Below are 20,491 nucleotides of genomic sequence, written 5' to 3'. Positions count from 1 at the left end.
ACGCAACCTTTAAGACGATCTAATAAAATATCGAAGTCTACAGTGTCGAAGGCAACACTAAGATCGAGTAGTAACAATACCGATGAAGTGTTTGAATCCGTACCTATGAGGAGATCATTAGTCACTTTAACAAGTTCTGTCTCAGTGGAATGATCAGCTCTAAAACCAGACTGAAAAGATTCATAGCGATTATTGGCGACCATGTAATCAATAAACTGCTGCGTTACTACTTTTTTAAGAAGTTTTGCTTTGAATGGGAGATTTGAAACTGGCCTATAATTACTGAGACAGTCTGGGTCAAGATTTGGTCGCTTAAGTAGCGGTTTAATGATAGCGCTTTTAAAGACTGTTGGCACTATCCCAGAGGAGACAGACAGACAGATTAATTATATTTAAGATGGACGGTCCTAAAATTTGAAATAATTCTTGAAATAGTTTGGCTGGAAGCGGGTCAAGTAAACATGTTGTTTGCTTAGCCGCACTAACTAATTGTGTAAGCCTTTCAAGGGACACGCTTTCCCCCCTCCACCCTCTGCTACATGACGTCCTGTTCTTTTGCGCTATGATCTGGCTGTCTGCTATTAGCGCGCTTGCTCCATTTTGCTGCTCTTATTTGTCTATTTATTTATTCATTTTTTATTTATTTGGGTTATTTGCTTATTACTTATTCACTGCTCTTGTCTGTTCATTTTTACTCTTGGTGCTATTTGATGTGAGTGTTGTGTACTGTGTCTAGTCACCGTGGGACGGTGGGAAACGTAATTTCGATCTCTTTGTGTGCCTTGACATGTGAAGAAATTGACAATAAAGCGGACTTTGACTTTAAAATTTGAGAGGGTTATTGCATGATCGTCAGCGCCGGTAATCGGCGGTCTTGACTGAGCGATCGGAATGGTCATCTTGAGCTCATCCCTAATGGATTCAATCTTTCGAGCGAAAAATTTTATGAACTCGTCAGCTGAGTGAAAGGCGCTATCGGGGGTCGGCTGGCGACAGTGTTAGCTTCGCCACTGTATCAAATAGGTATTTAGGATTGGTTTTATTGAGATTAATCACTTGCGAAAAATAACGAGTTTTTGCTAAGATAAGCACATCTTTATATTTCAGGAGGCTGTCACGCCATGCCTGATAGAAAACCTCAAGTTTGGTTAAACGCCATTTGCACTCATGCTTTCTACATAATTGCTTAAGCGTAGGTGTTTCATCTGTGAACCACGGAGTAGTCAATCTACAGCGAGTTTTCAGACGTAGCGGCGCCACAGAGTCGATGGCATTTCACAATGTCGCATTGAATTCATTTGTGAGATTATCAATAGAGCCGGTATATGCGGGAAATGTGGCCGTTGCCGACGGGAGTAGCTCAGATAGCGCAGTTGCAGTCATTCAGTTAATATTACGGCTCCTATAATTCTGATTGATCTCTTGTCTTTGACTAAGAACTAAAATTTCAAATTTGATTAAGTAATGATCAGACAAAACAGCTCAGTTAATAATAATAATAATAATAAATTTTATTTGTATGGCGCCTTTCACGGCACTCAAGGTCGCCGAACACACATAAAATCGACACAATTAAAAGAAAAGAAGTCTAAAAGCAAAGAGACCTCTTGAGCAGAGCAATAAACTTAGACAAATGCCTGCCTAAACAGGTGGGTTTTGAGGTGAGATTTAAAAAGTTTGATAGAGTCAATGTTTCTGATGTCCGGGGGGAGGGAGTTCCAGAGGCGAGGGGCAGAGCAACTGAAGGCTCTGGCCCCCATAGTTGACAGATGAAATGAGGGGACAGTGAGGGTGATACTGGAGGCAGACCTGAGAGACCGGGTAGGACTGTGTACATGAAGGAGGTCTGACAGGTATGGAGGAGCAAGGTTATGGATGGCCTTGAATGTGTGAAGTAGAATTTTATAATCAGTGCGCTGTTTTATGGGGAGCCAGTGAAGTTGGTGTAGAACGGGAGTGATATGATGGTAGACAGTGGTTCCAGTGACAATGCGAGCAGTAGCGTTCTGGACCAGTTGCAATTTATGGAGGAGTTTTTGAGGGAGACCAAAAAGGATGGAGTTGCAGTAATCTAAGCGAAAGGTGACAAGTGAGTGGACTAAGATAGCAGCGCTGGATGGGGTGAGTGATGAGCGGAGGCGATTAATGTTACGGAGGTGAAAATAAGCGGAACGGATAGTGTTGTTTATGTGGGTACTGAATGATAGGTTGCAATCAAGCTTGACAGCTCTGCCCCTCTCTTCACCCATATGTCAAAATCATGCGGCCGCAAATCCGATGACACGACTAGTCGATCATCGAACTGCGGCCTTAGGTGCCCTGGTGCCAAGTGCAGACATGGACACCCTTATGTTTGAACATGATTTTCATTATGGATCATCCATCTTGAGCACAAAAGTCCAATAGAAGAAGATCATTAGGGTTCTGATGGGGGTGGGGGTGCTTCGTCCCAATCATAACCTTCCAGGTCTCATTGTTATTGCCCATGTGAACATTGAAGACACCCAGCAGAACGTTGGAATCCCTAGATTCTAGTGTTGGGGAGTGCCCCTTCTAGGGCCTAGAAGGAGCACTCTCCAACACTTCTTCCAAGGACTCCAACGAGGATGGGTACTCTGAACTGCTGTTTAGTGCACAGACAAAAACAGTTAGTTCCCACACCCCCCACCCAGAGGCGGAGGGAGGCTACCCTCTTGTTCACCAGGATGAATACCAATATATAGGTGCCCACACCTGCTCTGCGCCTCTCATCATGGGCAACCCCAGAGTGGAAGAGAGTCCAACCCCTGTCAAGAGGAGTGGTACCAGCACACCAGCTCGGGCTCTTTTCTTGCCAGATAGGTGACATTTCCTGTCCCTAGAACCAGCTTCTGTAGCTGTTTATCGGACTGCCAAAGTTACCTGCCTTTGGCTACCACTCATCTCACTCTGCACCCGACCGCTTTGGCCCCTCCCACAGGTTGTGAGCCCATGCAAAGGGGTCCCCGTTGCCTTTTCAGGCATCTCCCAGTCAGGCTCCATGGGTGAAGGCCCAGCCACCAGATGCTCACCTTCAAGCCCCACCTCCAGGCCTCGCTCCAGAGGGGGTGACCTGCGTCCGGCAAGGCAAATTTGAGTCCATTTATGTCCATCATCATAAGGGATCTTTGAGTCGTGTTTTGTCTGGCCCCTCACTCAGGACTCTTTTGCCATGGTTGACCCTTCCAGGGGCATAACGCCCCAGATCATTGGCTCCTTGGATCATTAGGACACGCAAACCCCCTCCACCACGATAAGGTGACGGCTCATGAAGTGGCACAATCATCTCCCTGTGTTCTATTCTACAGTTGTTTATGGTGAAATAATTAGGGCAGTGGTTCTTAACCTGGGTTCGATCGAACCCTAGGGTTCGATGAGTCGGTTTCAGGGGTTCGGCAGAGGCTCCACTGCAGAGGTCCGAACACACCTGATTTATCATGTAAATTCGTGACGACGCATATCTGAACTGGTCTCACAAAGACGGTCATCAGCAACTTTCACTCAGAACCCAAGCAGGGAACACTACAACGAAGCCAGACTCTCCAAAATTTGCTGAGTTTTAATCACGTTATGCGCTTGCGCAGTACTTGGCGTTGTGACGTGAGCGAGCAAAAAGGAGATAAAACACGAAAAACAATGATTGACCAGTTAACTGACCAATGTTTCCATTATTCATGTCAACATTGATTGGTTGAGGTTTTTCTGGTCCCACAGAGCGTGCGGTTTATATATATTTATATATTTAAGACGACCTAGTTAGATACCGTTAAGTATATCAGTGGTATGTGCGGAGAAATTTGAGAAATATTACAAAATAAATTCTAAATAAGATCCTCTCTAATACCTTTAAGAGATCTGTATACACAACACATGAGTTTTTTTTTTGCCTTTCCCCAACGTAATATCTATTGATACACATTCTAATACATTTTCAACCACCAGTGACATGCTCTTCAGTGTCTCACAAACAGTTCTGTCTTCAATAAAAAGTGCCATTCCTCCACTTAGTTTATTATTCCTGCTCTTGTGCACAAATTTGTATCCGTTAAGGTAAAACTCCTTGTACTTTTCTTCATTAATCCAAGTTTCAGATATTGTAATGATGTTAAAAGGTTTGGCCAAAGTCAAAGGATAATCCCAATTTTTGTTTTCAAAAGTTGCCAGATAAACTGGCATTGAAGTGAATTATTGACAGCTTTCCATCCATGCCGATGCGACTGTTAAACTGCTTCTTCGAGTAATACCCACATTTTTCTTTCCATTACAAAAATAAAGACTGTCATTGATCAATATCTTCATTTGGGTCATTTGAACTTTGTGTGTGTGTGCTTTATGTGCTTTATGTGCTATGTACCTGATTTATGTTGGAATTATACAGTAGGTTGGTTGGCCTTCATATGAAGCATCTAAACTGTTTTCGCACTCTAATAATTTTTGGTGTTATTCCTTGTAGGGAATCTAACAACTGCATCAATCATGTCTACCGCTCGTTAATGTCCCAGCTCAACCAAAACCATGCCGACATCCGTCTTGCAGCCCTTAAGATAGCCAGCGACCTTTTCCCCAAATCACATCACTTCCGAACACTCCTGGTGGAGAACTTCCAGGTACTGGGGTAAAGTAAACATTTTAGCCTATATCAAATGAGGGCCGAATGTTTGAGAGTGTTGGCAAAGGCAATGAATGCACATTCACATCCTGGTTCCTCAGTGTTCGCCCAAAGTTGCAAACATTTTATGTTTGCCAAGCGTTCACTGAATGTTTGCCAACAGTTTTGATAATTTTTTTATCAGATTCAAAATTTCCGTTAACTTTCTTGCGACAGGAAAAGTATAGGTGACTGCCGAATGTACGTATGTGACCTTAAACTCTGACAAACCCTGAGGAGAACATATAATTCATTCCCTTTGCAAACAGGCTTTAGTTTAATATTCATTGTAAAAGTACTTTGTATGTTCTGGGTGAAAATCAAAATGTTGATTTGTTCGGGAGTGTGTTTGCTGACAGAAGAAACAGTATTAATTCTAAAAAGGACAGCTAGAGGCTGACATTTTTGGGAGATTGTCATGGGAATGCCAGTGAATTTTACTATTAATCACAGGGTCAGGCCGGAGTTACAATTCAAGGATGGACTGATTTCAAAGTGGAATGATTCGTTTTGATTAAGTCTGGTACGACTAGTTCTAGAGGGTATGATTCAATTAATTTCTTGTTGTCCTTTTACATATTGTCAAATTATGCACTCATCAAACGTAAGAAACCGGCTCTCCGTTTAAAGGGTTAAAACTCTCTTTTGGGCCCACTGCCCTAACGCAGCTCTCATGGGGAGACGAGAGTTAAATAAGCCAGAGTTTGAAAAATATTAATCAGAGTTCTGACCGCCTCTAAGAAATTAATTCTGAAGGATCTATTTAATCTTTTAAGGACGTCAATCTCTCTTAAGCACAGGTGTCAAACTCAAGGCCCACGGCCAGTTACGGCCCGCCATATCATTTTATGTGGCCCGCAAAGACATATTGTGCATCAAATTTGTGTGTCATTACGAGAATTGAAAATTGTCTTAACTTGTAATATCTTTTTTTAAATATTTGACTAGTTTTTACTCATCTGATTTGAAAACGAGTTATTTGTCAGTTTGTTTTGTAGCTTTTACTGTATATAATATGAGGTGCTCATACATTTATTTGGGTTGACATTCATAATGCCCCTCCGAAAGAAGCTATGACTACAATGCGGCCCGCGAAAAAAATGAGTTTGACGCCCTTGCTCTAAAGTCATTTGAAGCTTGTGTAATCTGTTGTAATCATGTGATGGCGGCGCCCTAGTCGGCTGCTACGGCTCTCGACAACCTGCAAGCATTCCTCCAAAAAATATGCTGCCTAGGACGCTACAAACCACACAAAGATTAGTTTATCCATCCAGTAGGTTAGTATATGATCGCCAGCGCCTGCTGGAGTTACGGTCATCAAGTGTTTTTGGACTCGTAGCCACAACTACCCTAGACTGTTTACGTAGCCTCGGAGTGCTTCGGGCACAAGTCCCAGATGCTCACGATGCAGCGGACTCGCCGGGCAGCACACGCCGGAGGAGGAGCAAGCGTAGGCGGTGTGACCGGCGGCGGAAGCGCAGCTAACGGCTAAGCTAAAAGCTAACCCCTACAAACCGCCACTTCCATCCATCTTATTCTCCAACGTCCGCACGCACACTGGATAACAAAATAGATCATCTACAAATGGAACTCTCTTCAAAGAGGGAGTTTAGAAACTGCTGCGCTCTCATCCTGACGGAGACATGGCTGAACTCATCAATACCTGACAACGCCGTTAGCCTGGAGGGGCTCGCTACATTCCGTGCCGACAGAAACGGCAAACTAAGCGGTAAATCCCAAGGGGGTGGGCTGTGTGTTTACATCAACAACAACTGGTGTAAAAATGCTAGATCTGTCGCCAGCTTCTGCTCTTCGGACATCGAGCTTTTGACTGTTAACTGCAGACCTTTCTACCTGCCCAGGGAGTTCACTGTTGTTAGCATCACTGCGGTGTATGTGCCTCCCAGCGCTAATACTAAAGAGGCCATGAGCGTTCTCTATCGGACAATCGTTGAGCTGCAATCCACGCACACAGAGGGTGTTTTCATCATTGCTAGGGACTTCAACCAGGCTAATATGAAGACTATTCTCACGTGGATTCTCCAACCCGGGGAGAGAACACTCTAGACTTGGTTTACACCAATATAAAAGATGCATTCAGAACAGCCCCCCGCCCCCACCTCGGCTCTTCAGACCACCTATCTGTTATGCTAATCCCTGCATACAGGCCCAGTAGTATGGGCACCCTGTGCAGACAAAATGACAAAGTTTGTCTAAGTCTGTTGAGACACGGTGCCAGAATGACCACCCCCTTTTTCTTCTGGGGGCTATCTTCCTTTGATTTGTTGCACTTGTAAAGTCTCGGATATTTTAAGCTGTCATTGTTAAGATCGCAGATATTTGTTTATTTACACTACCACGCTCCCGCACTAGCTGAGTCTCAAGTTAACTTTTTCGAACCAGATTTGACACTTCCTAATGTCAAGGATAAAAGCTGTCTTCACTTTAAAAAGAACTGAATGGTTTACAGTATGACTATGGTAGAGAAACAAAAGAGATTTAAAGTTCTAATTACTGCATATAAAACCATGCTCAACATAGTTAATATGAAAAAATCGATAACTGAATTAAGGATTAAGAAGAAATTGAATGAATAAGCAAGAAAAAGATCGTTCGAACAAACAACAATAATTCTACTCACCAACCTCAATCAAGCAAAAATTATTCAGTCTCAGTGTTCTCTCGATTGCAAAACTCTCAAATAGTAAAAAGGGTAAGAGACAAAAGGTATAAAATGCTATTTGGTGGAAAAGTCAAGGGATCAGTTCTCCTTGTTCCAAAAATTCGAATTCTGTTTGAGAAGACAGGCTGGCCTAAAAGAAGGAGAAGACGGCGCCTAAAAAAGGCCTTTTCCCTGCTGCACCGAGGTCCACATCTCCTAGCCTGTCTTTAAGCTTAAAATTTGACAAATTCCAATTCGAAGACTCTAGAAATTCATTTTAGTAGATTTTGGTTTCATCTCAAAAAGAATGAAAAATCTATCTTTGTCTAATCGACGTTCTTGGCCCACAGGCAGCACGCAGGGGCAAAGCCCTGACGGAGAGTGAGTGAGCAAGCGAGCCCTGTTCTTTGTCAGGACGACCTCTTTTTAGGCCGCCATACGTGGGTCCTACGCCAGCTTGGTCACGCACCAGTTTTTCCATTGTGTCGTATACCTGTGTTTCCCAGGACTGATTCTAGAATAAACTGCAGCTGCATCTCCAACCTCAACCGGATAAGGTGACCTCTGGGTCAGGCTCATGAGTCATCCGCAGTCCTCCACCAAGTAGCATTACTGTTAACGTTACATCCTGCCCGGGCCTCAATCGGATGAAGTTAACCTCGGGTCACGCTCATCAAATCAAATCGAAATCAAATACATTTTTATTTGCCAAGTTTGAGCATGCCAAACAAGGAATTTGACTCCGGTACACCTCGGCCTCTGTACAACATTTAGGTAGCTAACAACATTCAGGACATGTCCAAAAATTGACAATTATTCTCAAACATCCCCTGATCTTAAACTCCCAGGAGGGCAAGTAAAAACTCAAAACTCTTACTGGGGGAAATAAGAAACCTTGAGAAGAGACCACAGATGGGAGGATCCCTCTTACAGGATGACCAAGCTGCAATGGATGCAGAGAGCACACATAGTACACATAATATGGACAATCCAAAGATAAAGCATCGAGAGCAAGATGTTATTGCACAGCAATGACTCTGAGACTCTATGAGTGGTGTGAGTTCCTCAGAGCAACAGCCTGGGTGTCTGTGTCTGCTGGTTTTGGCGTACAGTGCTCTGTAACGCCGTCCAGAGGGGAGTAGTTCAAACAGACTGCAACCTGGGTGAGAAGGGTCTGTAGAAATGTTACTTACACGTTTCATGGTACTGGAACTCTACAAGTCCTGGATAGATGGGAGGTAGGTTCGATTATCTTTTCTGCAGTCCTGATTGTCCATTGCAGTCTGTGCTTGTCTTATTTGGTGGCCGATCCAAACCAGACAGTGATGGAGGTGCAGAGGATAGACTGGATGATGGCAGTATAGAAGGTCTTCAGCAGCTCCTGTGGCAGGTTGAACTTCCTTAGCTGTCTCAGAAAGTACAGCCTCTGCTGGGCCTTCTTCCAGACAGAGTCTATGTGGCTGGTACATTTCAGATCCCGAGAGATTGTGGATCTCGGGAACTTGAAGGTGTCTGTGGAGAGAATAGTATTAGTGTGGATAGTGAGGGGTGGAAATGGTGAAGGGTCTCTCCTGAAGTCCATTGTCATCTCCACGGTCTTGAGCGGGTTCAGCTCCAGGTGGTTTTGGCTGCACCAGTGGAACAGCCGCTCCACCTCCTGTACGCAGTCCCATCACCATCCCGGATCAGTCCGATGAGAGTGGTGTCTTCTGCATACTTCAGGAGCTTCACAGAAGTGTCGCCTAAGGAGCAATCGTTAGTGTAGAGAGAGAAGAGCAGTGGGGAGACGACGCACCCCTGGGGGGCGCCAGTATTGGTGGTCTGGGTGTCGGATGTGATGGTCCCCAGCCTCACATGCTGCCTCCTGTTGGTCAGGAAGCTGGTGATCCACTGACAGGTGGAGTCAGGCACCACAAGCTGGATGAGCTTCTGGTGGAGGATGTCAGGAGCCATGGTATTGAACGCCGAGCTGAAGTCCACAGACAGGATCCTGGCGTACGTCCCTGGGGTGTCCAGGTGGTGCAAGATGTAGTGCAGCCCCATGTTGACCGCATTGTCCACCGACCTGTTTGCCCGGTGGGGAAACTGCAGACGGTTGAGCAGGGGGCCCATAATGTCCTTCAGGTGGCTCAACACTAACCTCTCTAAGGATTTCATGACCACAGATGTCAGGGCAACAGGTCTATACTCGTTCAAACCTGTGATGGCGAGCTTCTTGGCCACCAGTACGCTGATGGAGCTCTTGAAGCACGAGGGCACCTCACACAGCTCCAGGGAAAGGTTGAAGAGCCGTGCAAAGGTGGGTGCAAGTTGCTCAACACAGACTTTCAGGCAGGAGGGTGACACGCCGTCTGGGCCTGGTGCCTTATCCCCGGAACATCTGACACACCTCCTCCTCGCCAATCTGAAGTGCGGGTGCGGCTTCTGTAAGAAAGAGAGTGGGTGATAACGATGATGGAGGTGTGGACAGGGGGGTTGTGGAGGGAGGTTTGTATCGTGTGTATGTTGATTGTAATGCAGGAGGTCCTGTTGTGTGGGTGGACCATTCACACCTGCAGTAAAACCTTTTTAGCTGGTTTGCAAGCCTTGGGTTCTCCACATGATGGGGGCTTGGTTTCTTGTAGCCCGTGATGCTCTGCAGACCTGTCCACACTGTCGAAGGATCAGGATTGAAAGAGAGGTGTCTCTCCAGGCTCTCCCCATAACACTGCTTGGCTTTCCTGATCTCCCGGTTCAGTGTGTTCTTGGTCCGCCTGAACAGGTCCCGGTCCCCACTTCTGTAGGGCTCCTCTTTGGCTTTGTGCAGCATCCTGAGGCTTGGTGTCAACCAAGGTTTGTCGTCGTTGTAGATGCAGAATGTCTTAGTCTGCACACACAAGTCCTCACTAAAGCTGATGTATGATGTGACAGTATCGGTGAGTTCATGCAGGTCTGAAGTTGCAGCTTAAAAAAAACAACAATCGGTGCAGTCAAAGCAGGCTTGGAGGTCCTGCCTTGACTCCACTGTCCACTTCCTCACAGTCCTCACCACAGGTTTAAAAGTTTTTAATTTCTGCCTATAGGTTGGGATCAGATGAAGTAGACAGTGGTCCGAGAGTCCTAAAGCTGCACGTGGCACAGAGCGGTATGCAACCTTTATTACGGTGTAAGAGTGGTCCCGTGTCTGCGTCCCTCTGGTGGGACATGATATGTGCTGTCTGTATTTGGGGAGCTCATGTGCGAGGTTCACCCTGTTAAAATCACCCAAAACAATGATTAGTGAGTTTGGTAGTATTTTCTCCATGTCTGTTACCTGATCAGCCAGCAGCTGCGTGGCTTCGATCGCCAATGCGTGTGGTGGAATGTAAACAGCCGCCATTACGATCAAGGAGAGCTCACGTGGTGAACTAAATGGCCGTCAGTATATGAAAAGTGTTTCTAGGAGAGGGCTGCAAGACTTTTTCAACACCGTGACATCAGTACACCAATGTTCATTAATGTAGAAACAGACCACATCCCTTTGATTTTCCGGTGAGCTCCGCGCTGCGGTCTGCCCGTAGTAGCCGAAACCCTGTTAGCTCTACGGTGTGGTAGGGGTTGGGTCTGTCAAGCCACGTTTCAACGAAGCACAAGGCGGCGGATCTGCTGAAGTCCGTGTTCCTTGAAATGAGAAGCAGCAGTTTGTTCATCTTATTCGCCAGGGAGTGAAAATTAGCAAGAAACAGAGAAGTTTGGAAAGCTTCTTCGGAAAGGGAAAAACACCCAATGAGGAGACTGAAGAAGAAGAGGCTCCTACTTCTAAGAAAAGGAAAGCTGCAGTTAAAAGAACATTTCTGGAGTCCTACTTAAAATATGGATTTATCGCCACAAATGACTGACGCGCCAAGCGCACTCGGCACAAGTGGCGACAGGCTAGCTGACAAGGCAATGAAGCCTTCAAAACTGCTCCGGCACATGGAGACCAAGTATCCTGCATTAAAAAACAAATTTAACCACTTCAGGTGTCATTGTTTCCGATTACACCTAGATGGGACCGGCTCGTTTCTGAAAAACAAGCTCGGTGCTCCCAATAATTAAACGTAATGGTGAGTTTTATTTTTATATGGTTTATATTTGTTTTATGCCAGTCTTACCATTTTATCCATCCATCCATCTATCCATCCATCCTCCGCTTATCTGGGGTCGGGTCGTGGGGGCAGCAGCTTTAGGAGGGTCTCCCAGACTTCCCTCTCCCCAGCCACTTCATCCAGCTCATCCCGGGGGATCCCAAGGCGTTCCCAGGCCAGCCGAGAGACATAGTCTCTCCAGCGCGTCCTGGGTCGTCCCCGGAGTCTCCTACCGGTGGGACATGCCCAGAACACCTCCCCAGGGAGGCGTCCAGGAGGCATACTGATGAGATGCCCGAGCCACCTCATCTGGCTCCTCTCAACGTGGAGGAGCAGCGGCTCTACTCTAAGTCTCTCCCGGATGACCGAGCTCCTCACCCTATCTCTAAGGGAGAGCCCCGACACCCTGCAGAGAAAACTCATTTCTGCCACTTGTATCCTGGATTTCATTCTTTCGGTCACGACCCATAGCTTGTGACAATAGGTGAGGGTAGGAGCGTAGATCGACCAGTAAATCGAGCGCTTTGCCATTTGGCTCAGCTCTCTCTTCACCACGATAGACCGGTACAGAGTCCGCATTACTGCCGACGCTGCACCGATACGCCTGTCGATCTCGCGCTCCATCCTGCCCTCACTCGTGAACAAGACCCTAAGATACTTGAACTCCTCCACTTGGGGCAGGATCTCATCCCCGATCCGGAGAGGGCATTCCACCCTTTTCCGACCGAGGACCATGGACTCTGATTTGGAGGTGCTGACCCTCATCCCGACCGCTTCACACTCGGCTGCGAACCGCTCCAGTGAGAGCTGGAGATCACGGCCTGAAGAAGCCAACAGCACCAGGTCATCTGCAAAAAGCAGAGACGCGATGCTGAGGTCCCCAAACCGGACACCCTCAACGCCTCGGCTGCGCCTCGAAATTCTCTCCATAAAAATTATGAACAGAATTGGTGACAAAGGGCAGCCTTGGCGGAGTCCAACCCTCACTGGGAACGAATCCGACTTACTGCCGGAAATGCGGACCAAACTCTGGCAGCGGCGATACAGGGACCGAACTGCCCTTATCAGTTGGCTCGGCACCCCGTACTCCCGACTTACTGCTGGACATGCGGACCAAACTCTGGCATCGGTGATACAGAGACTGAACCGCCCTTATCGGTTGGCACGTCACCGTGTACTCCTGAAGCACCCTCCACAGAACCTCCCAAGGGACACGGTCAAACCCCTTCTCCAAGTCCACAAAACACATGTGGACCGGTTGGGCGACCTCATATGCACCCTCGAAGATCCTGCCGAGGGTCTAGAGCTGGTCCACTGTTCCACGGCCAGGACAAAAGCTACACTGCTCCTCCTGAATTCGAGGCTCGACCTCCCGACGGATCCTCCTCTTCAGCACCCCTGAATAGACCTTACCAGGGAGGCTGAAGAGTGTGATTCCCCTGTAATTGGAACACACCCTTCGGTCCCCCTTCTTAAAGAGGGGAACCACCACCCCAGTCTGCCAATCCAGAGGCACCGTCCCCGATGTCCAACCAATGCTGTAGTGGCGTGTCAGCCATGACAGCCCCACAACATCCAGAGCCTTTAAGAACTCTGGGCGGATCTCATCCACCCCCGGGGCCTTACCATCGAGGAGTTTTTTAATTACCTCAGTGACTTTGAGCCCAGAGATTGGAGATTCCGCCTCAGAGTCTCCAGGCCCTGCTTCCACAATGGAAGGCGTGTCGGTGGAATTGAGGAGGTCTTCGAAGTATTCTCCCCACCGACTTCCGACGTCCCGAGTTGAGGTCAGCAGCACGCCGTCTCCACTGTAAACAGTGTTGACTGTGCACTGCTTCCTCCTCCTGAAATCCCGGATGGTGGACCAGAATTTCCTTGAAGCCTTCCGGAAGTCATTCTCCATGACCTCGCCAAACTCCTCCCACGCCCGGGTTTTTGCCTCAGCAACAGCTGTAGCCGCGTTCCGCTTGGCCATCCGGTACATAGTCTGTAGTATTCAGACTACTCGGTGAGTCCTGTCTGAATATAAATTTCATTGTATTTATAAATTTATTATAAATGTATTATTTATTTATATAAATTATATATATATATATATATATATATATATATATATATATATATATATATATATAATGTAATGCGTAACTGGTCCGTGGCACAAAAAAGGTTGGGGACCACTGCCCTAAATCACAAACATGTCGCAAAGGGCTTCACATATACAAAAAATTGACAATTATTCTAAACATCCTCTGATCTTAAACTCCCAGGAGGGCAAGGAAAAACTTAAAAAAAAACTATCATCAGGGGAAAAATTAGAAACCTTGAGAAGGATGACCAGGCACATGGATGCAGAGAGGGCGCATAAAATACATAATATAAATTTTTAAAAAATCAAAGAGAAACTGGATGTCCAATTCAAAGTCAAGGAGGTGCCCACGATTGTCCTGGCAGTTCCCTCATCCTGATTGGTCCACAAGAATCCAGACAGCCGCTGTCAGTTTGGGTGTCACCTAACCACCTCCCTAGCCGGCGAGGAGTAGGGCGATGGGGTGGAGGGAGCGAAAACACAAACTCCAGCTGAATCGGTCACTACAGGTTAGTTAAAGGCCATATTATAAAACTGTCTTTAAACGTGTATTAAATGTTTCTACTGAGGTAGCAGTTCTAATATCCATTGATAGGGCATTCCCAAAGCTCTGGAGCCCGAATAGAAAATGCTCTAGACCAGGGGTCGGGAACCCAAATTGGCCCAAATAAAATAAAAACCATACCTGTCTGGCGCCGCAAAATAATAAAAGCCTTTTATAAGGCAACATAGACTGTCAATAAGCTGTAAGATTACTAATAAGATAATTAAAAATAATAGAAATTATAGTGGTATCAATTCGATCATTTCATCTTGTGGCCCATTAGAGTTCACTTACCTGCATAGCAGAGCTGTCTGTTCGATATCGAAATTGATGTCATGATCTGGTGATGGGTGATATTGTTTGTGCGGAGAGGCATGTCTTTAGTTTTCTGAATGATTTCGGTTTTGTTTTTGAAGTCCGAAAATAGAGACTGATATTTTAATGAATGAATCCCTTCATGTACTCGCTCGCCATCGGTGAATGGTTTTCCGCGCTTTATTATCTCCGGGGCTGCAACAAAACTTGTAGCAGTTGTAGAGTTTGGAGATGCAATCCAGTTTTGGAAATGTTTTTTCGGTCCTCAAATTTCTCCACCAGCACTGCAATTGCACGTTTCCTCTCAGTTGCAACTGGGTGATCGGCAGAAAATTTAGCATGCTTTATCTAAAAATGTCGCTCCAAATTCCTCTTCTTATCAAACATTCAGGCAATGCTTAAGCATTGGCAATGAAAGCAAATAGTTCAGTCCATTCTTTCCCAAAGCCTTTGTTCTCATTAGCAATTTTTCTCTTTTTGCCTTTTGAATCCATGGCCAATCACTCACACACCTGTTTGTTTACAACTCGTATGTGCTGTGTCGTAGACCATGACGCAATTTTGCTATTTGACGCCATTCTTAAATTCGGTATTTTTAATATATTTGTAACTACAAACATTTTTACAGCATGAGAATGGTTGTGTCATGATTACCATATAAAAACCATATTTAAAAAAAACAACAAAAAAATACCACTTTTTTCCATTTTCACGCATTTTTGCAAAAATTCCAGGGAGCCGCGAGGGGCGTGCTAAAGAGTCGCATGCGGCTCTGGAGCTGCGGGTTGCCAACCTCTGCTCTCGACCCTACAGACATTTTTTTGGCCCTTTGGGTCACTAAAAGACTAGTGTTTTGCGAGCGGAGTTTACGGGACGGATGTAAGGAACAACAAAGTCAACGCGATATGAAGGCGCTAAGCCATGCGAGAATTTATAGGTTAATAGGAGAACCTTGAAGTCTCATCTTAAATGGACCGGGAGCCAATGTAAGTTGGCTAATATTGGGGAAATGTGATCAAATTTTCTTGCCCGTGAGTGCAGCTTTGCAGCAGCATTTTGTACTGACTGTAGACTTTTGATACTGGACTTAAGAAGACCACAGAATAATACGTTACAGTAGTCCAGGTGCGACGTAATAAACGCATGTAGAATCGTTTCCGCATCACCGGTCAAGAGAATCGGACTAATCTTAGCAATATTACGGAGGTGAAAAAAAGCAATTCTAGTCATGTTCTTAATATGCTTTTGAAAGGAGAGCGTTTGGTCAAATATTACTTTGAGATTAGTTACAATATCACTCTCAGTGATAGAACAGTTATCAATAGTTATAGTGGTTTCCTTAAATAAGTGGTGATAAAGAGCGGGACCAATTATCAACATCACAGTTTTATCTGGGTTAAGACGGAGGAAATTGAGTGACATCCAGTTTGTCATCGATAACGGCATATATAACTGTCATCCACGCAACATTGAAAACTAATGTTAATGTATTATGTCCCCAAGCAGAATCATATAAATATTAAATAGAATTGGTCCGAGTACCGATTCCTGTGGGATACCACACGTAACGTGTACGCGTGTAGAGCTCAGAGGTCGCATTACCATGGACTACTCGGTGAGTCCTGTCTGATAGATAGATATTGTATGTCGTATTGTATATAAAGTTTGCTGTTTATAAAGTTTGACTAAATACCTTGTTGACTAATTTGACATTCCCTTTTGCACAGCACCATCTAGTAGATGAATAACGCAACCCCAGTTTGATGCAGTAGCTTCTATACTATGCGCCTTTTAATCTGGTGCGCCTGATATTTGAAAATATTTCTAAAATAAAACACTCAATGAAGGTGCGCTTTATAATCCAGTGAGCCTTAGATCGAACATGGAATAGAATCAGACAAATCGTACCAGTATTACAGAGATGACAAAACGCAGTTCTAGTTATGTTAATGTGTTTTTGAAAGAAGAGCGTTTGGTCAAATATAACAGAGATTGGTTCCAGTATCTCCTTGGGTAATAGTACGTTTATCTCAATTAACAGTGGTTTCTTTAAATAGATGCTAATAACGATAATATAATGCTATTTTATAGAATATAAATATATATATAAATAATATAATATTTTATATAATTATCAACATCTCGGTTTTTATTTCTATAAAATAAAATATAATAATTATCAGTTCTTTTTTAACATAAATATATGTACTTGTCTTGAAATCACATTAAGCATAAAATAAACCCAGAAAAAAAGATGGTTCTAATAATTAAAAAATATAATTGTGTATTTAACTTTTACTGAAAATGACAATACAATTGACATAGCCAGTAGTCCAGATCTATCACACGTATTATGTAGACATTGTTTGTCTTTTATTAATGAATCAGTCTTTCTCTCTTTTGCAGGAATTCTTGGAGTTGACAGTAGAGACTAACGTTGAGCGGCCTCTGCCCCCTCCTCAACTTGTAGCCAGGAAACTGCGGTCATTTGCTGTCCAGACTATCCAGTCCTGGCAATCCTCTTATGGGTCAGCATATAAAAAGTTGGAACTAGGCTATTATTTTCTCAAACAGTTTAAAAAGGTAAGCAATGTGATGTTTCTTCTCATTGAGCATTTATATATGATATATATCTTAGTGATCTGTACCAGGCTGTCAGTGAACAACAGACGGCGCACCCTGACGGTTTCACCATCTTCGCTGAGGGTTTTAATCATGCGAACCTGACGTCTGTCTTTCCAAAGCTCCACCAGCATGTTAATTTTCCAACACGTGGTGAAAGCTTCCTGGACCTGGTCTACACTACACATAAAGGAGCTTTCAAAGCCACCCCCCTCCCCCACATTGGACTTTCTGACTATATCACTGTTATGCTTATGCCTGCATACAGACAAAGGGTGAAAGCATCCAGGCCGGTTCGCAAGTGGGTGAGAGTGTGGCCTGAGGGAGCCTCTGATGCTCTTCGTGACTGCTTTGACACAATGAACTGGGAAATGTTTAAGCAGGCAGCCACTTGCAACAATCAGATGGACTTGGAGGAGTATACTGACTCAGTTACCTCTTACATCTCGAAGTGCATTGATGATGTGACCCACACAAAATACATCGTCACTCGGGCTAACTGGAAGCCTTGGCTGACAGGGGCTGTCCTCAGGCTGCTGAGGGCCTGAGACAAAGTCTACAGAGCTGGGGATGAAGCTGACTTTAGGACAGCGAGGGCCAACCTGTCCCAGAGCATCAAGGAAGCGAAAAAGGCATTCTGTTAGGGTTTATAAACTATCTTGATCGTATGATTATGTTGGAATGTAGACTAGAATTATTAACTTTGTTTAAACCTTTTACCTTTCCTTGACTCTGAAAAGTTTAAACATTCAGTTGTTGAAACTTTCCAAATGGTGTGAAAACACTTTCTTGCTTAGTTAGTCATCTACAATGCTCCACTAGTTTCTGTTTTTACGGCCTTGAAAAACAATGAGCTGGGACCCTCTGCACTGATTAACCAGTTGCTGAGGTGACCACCAAACATGTCCAATGTCACCCCCACCCTACTTGTTCTCAATAAATATGCGCTTGTAAGAGACTAACGGCAGAGTTTGTTCGAACATTGCTGTACCTACAGTAACGAACAGGCTCTCCACTTGCAAGTGCTTAAAGGGCATACTGTCTCCCGTGTGGTTCTTGCAAAATAAGTTAGTCAGAACATCTCTAACACATTCTCTAGCAGGATTACCGCCCACTTCAAGACAGCAGGAACGCGCAGAGCCTATGGCAAGGCATTCAGACCATCACGGACTACAAGCTCGCGCCGCAGAGCTGTGAGGGCGATGTCCCTCTGCTCAACGATCTGAACCGCTTCTTTGTTCGCTTCGATGCTCAGAACAACACTTGCCCGCTGAAGACCCCTGCCCCTCCACATGAGCAGCCCCTGTGCCTCTCTGCCGATAGCATGAGGAGGACGCTTTCTGCTATCGTCACCCGTAAGGTGGTCGGGCCCAGACAACATCCCAGGTCGAGCGCTGAAGGACTGCGCTGAGGAGCCTATGGATGTCTTCATGGACATCTTTAACATTTCCCTGCAGCAGGCCATCGTCTCATCATGTTTCAAGGCTGCCACCATCATACCTGTGCCAAAGAAACCTGCTCTATCCTGCTTCAATGACTACTGCCCGTGGCGCTGACTCCCATCATCATGAAGTGCTTTGAGCGGCTTGTCATGATGCACATCAGGTCTGTTCTCCCCCCCACCCTTGACCCCTTCCAGTCTGCGTACCGAGCCAAACGGTCCTCTGAGGATGCTATCTGCTCTGGCCTCCACTCATCCCTCACCCACCTGGAAAAAAGAGACTCATGTGAGATTGCTGTTTGTGGACTTCAGTTCTGCATTCCACACTATTGTACCACAGTGTCCCATCTGCAAACTCGACAAATTGGGTCTCAGTACCTTCCTCTGCAACTGGCTTCTGGACTTCCTCTGTCAGAGGCCTCAGGTGGTACGTGTTGGCGACACTATCTCCGGCAGCATCACGCTGAGCACCGCTGCCCCCCAAGGCTGCGTGCTCAGTCCGCTGCTCTTCACCCTGCTGACGCATGACTGCACTGCAACTTACAGCAGCAACCGTATGCTGAAGTTTGCTACGACATGACTCTAGTGGGTCTCATCACCAAGGGCGGTGAGACTCAAACAGGTTGGAGGGCGACCTTCTGACCATGTGGTGCAGGGACAACAACCTCCAGCTGAACGTCAGCAAGACCAAGGAGATTGTTGTTGACTTCCGGAAGGGTCACGCCCAACACCTGCCACTGACCATCGACAGTGCTGCGGTGGAGAGAATGAGCAGCACCAGATTCCTGGGGGTGCACATCAGTGAGGACCACTCCTGGACCACCAACACTGCATCACTGGCAAAGAAAGCTCAGTGCCGCCTGTTCTTCCTGCGGAAACTCAGGCGAGCAGGTGCTCCACCAGCCATCATTACCACATTCTACCGTGGCACCATTGAGAGCGTCCTCTCCAGTTGTATTTCTGTGTGGGGTGGTAGCTGCACTGAATACAACATGAAGGCCCTGCAGCGCATAGGGAACACATGATTATTGGTGCTTCACTCCCCTCCTTGAAGGACATTTACACCTCCCGTCTCACCCGCAAGGCGACCACAATTGTGTGTGATGTGAGTCACCCCGCTCACACTGTTTGATCTGCTGCCCTCTGGGAAGAGGTACAGAAGCCTGCGCTCCCGCACCACCAGACTCACCAACAGCTTCATACTCCAGGCTGTTAGGATCCTGAACTCTCTACCCCCTCTGCCCCTGGCTGCATAACCTCCTGACCTTTTGGGCCGTGTTGGCTGCCTTGCACTACTCCTGCACTATATTCTGACTTTCTGCTGTATGCACACTTGCTTCATTTTTGCTCCTCTTATTTGTTTATTTATTTACATTTATTTGTCGCCCTTGTTTATTCATTGTATGTGCCTTCTTGTTTTTACTTTTTGTGTTCTTTTGGATGTTTTGTTAATGTCTTGTCACCGTGGGATAGTGGGTAACGTAATTTCCATCTCTTTGTGTGTTGTGAAGAAATTGACAATAAAGCTGACTTTGACTTTTGACTTTGATATTAACATGAGAATTTATGTGGATACATGTTGAGTATTGCCAACAGACACACTAATGTCCACTTTATGCCATCGGGTAATAACCCATAAAAGGCTAACAATGGGGTGTTGAGATTTACTCGGTGGTTCACTCAAATTAGACAATTTCCTTTGTTTGTCAATCCATCAACTGACCCCTTTCACCTCCTCCTCTCTCCTTTTGTCAATGACGTTCATGACTGGTGAGTTACTGACTTCCCAGGAGTCAGATATAAAAAAACAAAAACAGTGAGCCTCTTTTTAATTTTTAATGTTAAGTATTTATGGTATCTAAATTTTATCAAAGCGCTTTTCATTGACCAATGTCACACAGTGCTTCACATGATGATATAAAAATATTCTAAAATGACACATGCAATTTGACAAATTAAATCAGAGAAAGTTAAAATCACTACTCGCCAAATTTAACTTTACTTAATTAATCAAAAATGCAACTAGACTAACTGCTTCCTCAAAAACATGCGTACAGCTTTTTATTT

At 45.3% G+C, this 20,491-nt stretch overlaps 1 protein-coding gene across 12 annotated transcripts in view; it reads left to right on the top strand.

The window, feature by feature from the left end:
• uvssa (UV-stimulated scaffold protein A) overlaps positions 1-20,491 on the top strand; it is a 124,578-nt gene that overhangs the window by 20,183 nt on the left and 83,904 nt on the right. For 11 of the 12 annotated variants that reach the window (XR_015069048.1, XR_015069047.1, XR_015069031.1 and 8 more), the window contains 2 exons: positions 4,472-4,625; positions 16,768-16,944. Coding sequence is in view for 5 of the 12 variants with exons in the window: in XM_085938351.1 (XP_085794477.1) it covers positions 4,472-4,625; positions 16,768-16,944 (331 nt within the window). In the remaining 7 variants the exon portion in view is untranslated. The remainder of the gene's footprint in view (positions 1-4,471; positions 4,626-16,767; positions 16,945-20,491) is intronic. The other variant, XM_085938367.1, reaches the window with a different exon arrangement.

The sequence above is a fragment of the Syngnathus leptorhynchus genome, chromosome 2, assembly GCF_054491065.1.
Source record: "Syngnathus leptorhynchus isolate UIUO chromosome 2, UIUO_Slep, whole genome shotgun sequence".
In the NCBI taxonomy this organism is placed as follows: Eukaryota; Metazoa; Chordata; class Actinopteri; order Syngnathiformes; family Syngnathidae; genus Syngnathus; species Syngnathus leptorhynchus.
This window is presented reverse-complemented; position numbering and strand designations above follow the sequence as displayed.